The sequence below is a fragment of the Salvelinus alpinus genome, chromosome 16 (assembly GCF_045679555.1).
Source record: "Salvelinus alpinus chromosome 16, SLU_Salpinus.1, whole genome shotgun sequence".
NCBI classification, from domain to species: Eukaryota; Metazoa; Chordata; class Actinopteri; order Salmoniformes; family Salmonidae; genus Salvelinus; species Salvelinus alpinus.
In genome coordinates this window covers 23,994,786-24,003,209 of record NC_092101.1, presented here as the reverse complement: position 1 = coordinate 24,003,209, position 8,424 = coordinate 23,994,786, and the positions used below count along the sequence as shown (strand labels likewise).

The 8,424-nt window shown below is 42.0% G+C and overlaps 1 protein-coding gene across 3 annotated transcripts; it reads left to right on the top strand.

The window, feature by feature from the left end:
* The first annotated feature begins 203 nt into the window (after positions 1-203).
* On the top strand, positions 204-3,927 carry LOC139541184 (putative nuclease HARBI1). 3 transcript variants are annotated; one of them, XM_071345546.1, is made up of 10 exons: positions 204-585; positions 873-943; positions 1,031-1,207; positions 1,298-1,359; positions 1,442-1,528; positions 1,616-1,657; positions 1,726-1,899; positions 1,979-2,667; positions 2,949-3,060; positions 3,155-3,927. In XM_071345546.1, exons 1-8 carry the CDS (start codon positions 428-430, stop codon positions 2,036-2,038), a joined length of 831 nt encoding a protein of 276 aa, XP_071201647.1. In that variant the 5' UTR covers positions 204-427; the 3' UTR covers positions 2,039-2,667; positions 2,949-3,060; positions 3,155-3,927. The 3 variants fall into 3 exon arrangements, with proteins under 3 accessions (XP_071201647.1, XP_071201649.1, XP_071201646.1); XM_071345548.1 differs by having other exon boundaries at positions 2,737-3,060; XM_071345545.1 differs by lacking the exons at positions 204-585; positions 873-943; positions 1,031-1,207; ... (2 more) ...; positions 1,616-1,657; positions 1,726-1,899 and adding an exon at positions 2,737-2,852 and having other exon boundaries at positions 2,040-2,667.
* The last annotated feature ends 4,497 nt before the right edge of the window (positions 3,928-8,424 follow it).

Sequence of the window (8,424 nt, the reverse complement as noted above, 5' to 3'; positions counted from 1 at the left end):
TTTCTGATATTACATGCCATTTATTTTCCTGTAAAAGACGGAAATGCAGCACCTATGCCTCTACTGTTATTCATTCCAATTAGACTGGTTTTGGATGACCAAGATGGCTGCCATTTTTGACCCCTTATGGAACTTTGAGGATTTATGACAACTACGCCTCTGGCTTTTGTGCATTTGAGATAACTCGGAAACTCTGACACCTGGGGCCTGTTGCACAAAAGTAGAATTAAGACATCCGGGATAAATGACTCAGCTGAGCTCAATGAAGCCAAAACATGTGCGTCCAGGCTTAATTGGTTGCACAAAGACCAAGCCAGGATGAGCAGACACGGATTCATTAAGCCAGGTGAAACCAATCCTGGATAGGTGCGCGCTCACGGCTCACTCAAATAGACCCCGCCACAGATCACAGATTAACTGATTTACCATGGCAACTAGAGCCGCGTACTTTTCCCCGTCGGAAGCACAAATCCTCATGGAGGCATACGAGGAGGTAAAAGATATAATTAAGAAGAAAGGCAACACCGCCACAGTGATAAAGCAAAGAGAAAAAGCGTGGCAAAGTATTGCAGACCGCCTGAATGCGTAAGTAGTGCACAATTACACACTCACCGCTCCGCTGAAACATCACAATTACAATTCAAATATTTAATTCACATCTCCAAAAATGCAGTTGTACTGTAATTATGAAACGGTTAAATTTTTAATTGAAATGCACTGCAGATATGAGTGAAATTGTGTAAAGTAACTCCATCACACTGTATAAAGCTATGATACATTTTTTGATATTTTTACTGAAAACAAGACAAAAATACCAAGTAATTTTTTGCAGTGTGACTCCATTAAATGTGTGTGTGTGTGTGTGTGTGTAGATTAAACATGAACGGGCCAAAACGGACATGGCAGCAGGTCAAAATCAAATACAAGAACATTCTGCAGAATGGTATGGTCCCTGACTAATATTTAACAAAGCACAAGCATATATTGTACCCAGAAGGTGCCTGCTCACACATTGTCTGTACTGTTTTAGCAGTGAAAAAGAATACCCACAGACAAGGCACGGGTGGTGGGTCACCAAAGGCTGACCTTACCCCAGCAGAGGACATGGCCTTGGAGCTAAATAAAGGCAGGCCCGTCTTAGAGGGGATCCCTGGGGGGAAAGAGACGAGCATAGGTTCCTCCCAAGATGCCACCCGCTTCATTCAAGGTATGTCCTTCCATCTCTACATGGGATACAACCACATTCATATTGAATCAATTTGGACTGTCTGACTTTGGTTTACCTATTGCCTTGCAGTGTCTGGCAGCACTGTGTTCCTGTTAGAGCCACCAGCACAAGCACCAGACGATGCTGATCCAGTGAGTACTCCATCAAAGGCATACTGTAGGCCTGGCATGTCTTGTCTACTAGCTTCAATATGAATCCGATTAAATGTGATAGGGTGAAGGCCCCAGTGCAGCAGCAACAGCACATGATGGAGACGATGATGAGGAGGAGACCATCTCTCTGGATTCCAGAAGGCATGAGGTATCATGTTAAGACTGTGAAAGTACTATTTACTCTACAATGGTGAGGAGTCCTCATCAAAATCAAAAAATCTAATTTCTTTTACAGGACCCAGATGCTATACAGTGGGAAAACCAGCCTGGCAACATAGTGCGTATTAATAAAAGGACACCACATCCTGCCAAATTCCAGCTGCGCTAATTGTATTGTGTTCACAGAGCTCACAAGCTATCAGAAAGTTGTATGGCAACCACCTCCGGCGCCAAATAGAACTGGCAGACATAGACATTCAGTACAAGAAGAAAAAGATGGAAAATCTTGCACTGGAGTCCGAAATAAAAAAGAGGACAATTAGGAAACTGGACCTTGAAATAAAAAAACTTGAGAGGGAGGTGAGATATGCCTTCAATGTACACTGTATGCTAACTGTAACACAAATGTATTAATCATTATTTTTATTTCCTCCCCCAGCTCCAAGAAGATGACACAGCTCAAAATAAAAATTTGGTATATTCTCGTAAAGTCAAGTGAGCCATGACATATGAGCTCTTATTGTGAGCACACAGGACGGTGGCATCTTTCTAAGGTTTTTTTTATTTTCCCAGCAATCAGTACAACCAAGTCATCGTTATAAGGCATCGCCCTCTTTTGCCCACCCCCCCAGCACCAGGTGTGGCCACTAGCCTATATGAAGGCCCAAAATTGTGTGTTCCTTTCTGCTCTGACAATGGCATGCCCATTCGTGCGAGATGTGGTGGATGAAGAAGCACTTGTGCTGAGGAGAGCCTTCAGGCGAGAAAGGGTCTTCAGGGACCGGTTGGACCCACTGGCCTTCCCTGATGACCATCTATATGAAAGATACAGGTTTTCTGCAGATGGCATCAGGTATCTATGCAGACTACTGGGTCCCAGGATTAAGCACTGCACTGCACGGAGCCATGCACTGAGTGTGGAGCAAATGGTTTGTGTGGCCTTGCGCTTTTTTGCTAGTGGAGCCTTCCTGTACTCAGTGGGGGATGCAGAACAGCTGAACAAGGCCACAATTTGCCGCACAATAAGGAGTGTGTGTCTGGCTATCAAAGCATTAGCAGATGTCTTCATCTCCTTCCCTGGCCACAGAAGACTCTGTGACATCAAAGAGGAGTTCTATAGGATTGCAGGTAAGAGGATCTACAAATTACAGGACAACTGTTAACACATAGTAGGATACTCATTACTTTGTGTGACAGGTTTCCCCAATGTCATTGGTGCAGTGGACTGCACACACATAAGGATAAAAGCCCCCTCAGGTGCCCATGAGGCCGATTTTGTGAATAGGAAATCCTTTCACAGCATTAATGTTCAGGTGAACATAACTTTTTGATATTGTCCATTGACGAACACTCTGCATTGCCAGTGATGTGCATTGATTGGTGTAATATTCCTCATCTTATGATTTCAGATGGTCTGCAATGCTGACTGTGTGATCAGCAATGTTGTGGCAAAATGGCCTGGCTCAGTCCATGACTCCAGAATCTTTCGGGCCTCTGAAATCTATCAGTGCCTATCACAAGGTAAGCCACACAACCCCTATTTATAACCATCATGGCTGTGTCAAGAATATCACTGTGTTTATGAGGTAGTAATGATGAGATTTTGTGTTGACAGGTGAATTCTCTGGTGTGTTGCTGGGAGACAGGGGGTATGGCTGCCAGCCTTTTCTCCTGACACCTTTCACAGACCCCCAGGAAGCACAGCAGGCCTACAACCATGCCCATGCCAGGACCAGGGCCAGAGTTGAAATGACCTTTGGCCTCCTGAAGGCACGCTTTCACTGCCTTCACAAATTAAGGGTCAGCCCTGTTAGGGCATGTGATATTACTGTGGCTTGTGCTGTCCTCCACAATGTGGCCTGCCTGAGGAAGGAGAGGGCCCCCAGAGTGCCACCAGCCATGGACTGGGACAATCCGGCAATCTTCCCTGATGACGACAGTGGTCGGCTGCTGAGGGACCAATATGTGTTGAATTATTTTAGTTAGTATGTGTGCTTTCAATTTTGGTTAAATATGTCCTGCGGTGGCAGAGGAATTTGGGTTTTTTTGGGTTCGTTTTTTGACGAATTTGGCCTCTTATGATGTTTGTGCGGTATACTGTGTGTAATACAAGGCTGCAGGGAGGCTACTGCATCCATTCATTTGTCTGTTCAGTTGATGTGTATGGATTTGTCCTGCATTTATTTTAGTGTGCAGACATGCAGGGTGTGTTATATACAGACCTTTGAATGTGTATGTATCATTTTGTATAATATGCTTGGATTCTGTGCTTTCCATCTTGTAGAGTCACTGTGACTTCAGTTTCGAAAGGAGCTGATGGTTTACCTGCTTTGTTTTGTCCTTATTCAATAAAGGAACATAATGTTACACATTGTGTTTTTATATTCATATGGAATGTGTATTTGTTTATATGACAGAGTACTAGGGCCACACTGAAGAAAAAGGATAAAGTCATAAATTTATGAGGCTGGTTCTTTCTGCAGAAAAGCTACATATTGTTGTTGATACTTATGACAATGTGATACTTAATATTCTGGCACATCAGCATGTCTTTGTTTATGAAACCATACTGAAGTACAATTTCACGAAATGCCCCACATCTGTCATTTTAACAACTGTCCTCCTTTAAAACAACTGGTTACAATATTATGACTTGTGTTTTTTTCCCCTCTGTGGCCCTAATATTCTATCATTTTATATATAGCCTTATAGTCTATGGGAAACTGTAAATTATCTAATGATAGCAACATCATCTAAAAATCATTTTTTATCCAAAATCATTGAAATTAATGATCACAAACGTTTAAATAATAACAGTGGGTCTAGTTATATGTGATAACAATGTATAGTGAGCAGTGAAATAACTATTGGTTTCCATTTGTGGTGACTGCTGACTGACATTAGGGATGAGATTAAATAGATCCTGGAATTTAGCCTGGTCTGGAGCAGGCTAGCTCCACAGAATAAATCTCCATGGTAATTTATACCATAACATATCCTCCTGCCCCCTATCCATCTTTAGTGCAACCGGATTACGGATCAATTGAGCCAGGATCACCAAGATATCCTGGCTTAATCCCTTATCCTAGTTTTGTGCAACAGGCCCCAGGGAGCATGCTAGATAGCCAATTAGCACCAGTGGTCTCTCTTTCTACCATATGTATTCTGTAAACATGAGCTGTAACATTGAGATATGGCTTTGTGGGAACCCTAACCGTATCAAGCGAATTAAGAAGGAATATCAACGCAATTTTTTATGACAAAGACTAAGAAGCAAAATTAGTTTTTCTATCAAAATAATAATTCTTGACCGTTTAATTAAGAGTATGTCACAAGAGAAAATATAAATTACCCTTATTAAACTCGCCAGATAATTTTCTGTCAATGGATGTCGATTTAACTTGTTTTGACTGCTATGATTAAGCATTAAGGCCAGATGTGTGGTATATGGCCAATATACCATAAACTTCTGATGTGCCTTATTGCTATTATACACTGGTTACCAACATAATTAGAACAGTAAAAATAAATGTTTTGTAATTTGGGCTCCCGAAGGGCGCAGCGGTCTAAGGCACGGCATCTCAGTGCTAAAGGCTTCACTACAGACACCCTGGTTCGAAACCAGTCTGTATCACAAACGGCTGTGATTGGGAGTCCCATATGGCGGCACACAATTGGCCCAGTGTCGTTCAGGTTTGGCCGGTGTAGGCCGTCATTGTAAATAAGAATTTGTTCTTATCTGACTTGCAAGTTAAATGAAAAAAATAAAAAAAATAATCCTGTGGTACACTGTACACGGTCTGATATACCACAGCTTTCAGGGCTCAAACCACCAAGGTATGACAGGCTATTTTCTGGCAATTGTGCCATTATTATGCACCATTTGTTAAGATAACAAACCGTTATAAATGGCCTTTTTGCAAGATTGACTTATTTCAATAGGCATAGGTTATTGACTAAAATCTGGGTTGATATTTTCAATTCAACTTTGCCATGGTCTCTATGCTACCACCTACTGATATGTAATCTCTCAGGAAAAGTGGCGGTTTCGAAAGGAGTGGGCATTTAGAAAGTAACCATATAAGGAGAAGTGGGGTTTCAAAAGGTGCCATCCTGTCTTATTCTTCTTATTTTTATTTGGCGGCTGGCAACCAACTTAAGATGCATTACCGCCACCAACTGGACTGGAGTGTGGACCAGCGACAGGAAAGGTCTAAATTCTATGCAATATTCTTGTTTCCCTAAGGAAATTAAATACATAATTAAATACTACATCCCCAGTTCATTTAATATGGGCTCTTCATCCCCATTACTCCTCAAATCTAATAACAATCGCTCACTTTCCCTCCCATGTTTCAGGCACTGAAATAGAATGTGTTCCACTGTCTCCTTCTCCTCCTGACAATGATCACACCTCCCAGGTCAATGTTTCCCCACCAATTTCAATGTACTATTGAGCCTTCTGTGTCACAGTTTCAGCCTTGTGATTACACTTTCCGCCCTTCTCTCTCGGCCTGAAGACATCCCTGCCCCCACCTTTTCCTGAATCTTATACAGGTGCCTTCCCATTCCCTCCCTTTTCCACAACTCTTGCCATTTGTTTTTAACCACTGTTTTGATCTCATTCTGCTCTATTCCCACATGAGCTGGTATCCAGAGGAACATCACATATACCCCCATCTGTCTCACCCTATATAAGCACTGAAATACCTCATACAATACATCCTGTCTGCTCCGTGACACAAATTAATTTAAGCTCTTCATTGCTGCACAGGAGTCAGAGCAGATGGCTACCCTGTCTGGCCTCCCCTACTCCACCCACTCTGCGGCCAAGAGTGTGGCCAGCAACTCCATTGTATAAACAGATAAATGATCCATTGCTCTTTTTGTCACTGCCACCTTAAACTCAGGAACACTAAAAGCTGCACCTCTCCTCCCTGTTTTAGGGTCTTTAGATCCTTCTGTGAATATATTTTAAAAAGCACAGTATTGTGTTCTTAAATGTGCACTTACAACTGAATCTACTCTTTCCTCAACAGCTCTTACCATCTCAAGCAACCCTGGATCTATCACTGACTGAGGGAGCATCAAAGGTGGGGCTAAACCAAGGGGCTAAACTCCCTCCCAAACAACCCCATCTCTCTCGCATTGCCATTGCCTATCCACCCAAAAATTCTATTCAGATTTTGTTCATATTCACAGCAATTTTTGTAGGATGTGTAACCTTATGTCCTTGTAGATTTACCCAATATGTCATGGTTAGCTGTTGTCTTCTTAACTTTAACGGCATCTCTCCCAACTCTACCTGCATTGCTGCCACCGGGGAGGTCCTGAGTGCTCCACAACATATTCTTAGGGCTTGGGCCTGGATAACATCTAGCTTTTCTAAAGATGTCTGAGCTGCTGATCCGTATGCTACCCTTCCATAATCCAGTGATGACCTTAACAGCACTATATATAGCATTTTCAATGCCATTCTATCTGCCCCCCACTCCATACCTGACAGGCAATGCATCACATTCAATATTTTATTTCCTTTGACAACTACTCTGTTAATATGCTCCACCCATGTCATTTGAGTGTCAAACCAGACCCCCAGACACCAAAACACTCCCACCATCTTAAGATTCTTTCCATACAACAAGTATATTTCCTCCGCAACCTTCCTTCTAGAAAAAAACACAGTCTGTGTTGTATCAACTGAAAACTTGAAGCCCCACCCGAGGGACAACTGCTTAACTTCACTGATCACTTCTTGAACTCTCCTAGCTGTATGGGTAATATTTCTCCCTCTCTTCCACAGTGCCCTGTCATCCACAAACAATGATCTCCCAATATCAGGTGTCACCTGGGAGAATACATTGTCAATCATAATGGAAAACATTAAAGGACTAATGCCACTTCCCTGGGTTGTACCTCCCTTGTATTGATCGCCCAAAAAGAAAATCCTTTATCCAGTTAAAAACCAATCATCAAACCCCAATGATATCTTGTTTGATAAGTACTGCCTGCCTTCCATCGTTGAGGATATGTATTTACATTTTTTGAGCGGGCACTTGATTATCTTGTCAATATAATATAACATCTTTGACGCAGATGACAAACAACCTAAAAGGAATAATAGCATAAACTGCCAGCCGGCTGGGCTAGGCCACACTGAGCTATATGAACCTGGCCCAGAGACTTCTATCTACAAGGTTTGCATCTCCAATCTCCTGTCTCTGGCCACTCTGATAAAACAAGGGAAACAGAAGAGGTAAACATAAGCATACATTTAGAAAAGACACAACAGAATGGTTAGATACAGTGGCAATGGTTAGAGACTGTCATAAACTAACATTTCATTTGGGAAATATCAAACTAGCTATTTAGGCATTTTGAAAGAAAGAGCTGTAGCACCCTCTCCTGGTTGTTCTTCTCAAACATATATCTATCTATCTTCCTTTCTACAAGGAAATTATTAATGTTGAATAGGTAAAAAATCCTCATAGCAGATCAGCAAAAGGATGAAAAGAGTACTTTAAGAGCAAAATCCTTGGAGAAGTACAAAGGCCGTCATCAAACTTCACAGCTCAAGTCACGTTTTAGGTGCTAGGGGCTGAAATCTAACTGCAGACTATTTCCTTAGCTCTGTATAAAGCAGTGGGTATAAGTGGTCGTTTACTGACACACAGAGGACAAGCCATACTCTCAAGTTCAAGCCTGAAATCCACTTTAGCAAGTAGTTAGAAGAGTCACTCAACATGATTTGCTGTTTGATAACCTGATTTTGGGGAAATGTGTTGAGTATTGTTCGCTTCCCTTTCTCGCCGTTCACTACAGTATTTAGATTTAAATCAATGAATGGGTTCTCCTTAATAAGGGCCTTATTTAGCTGAAATTCAA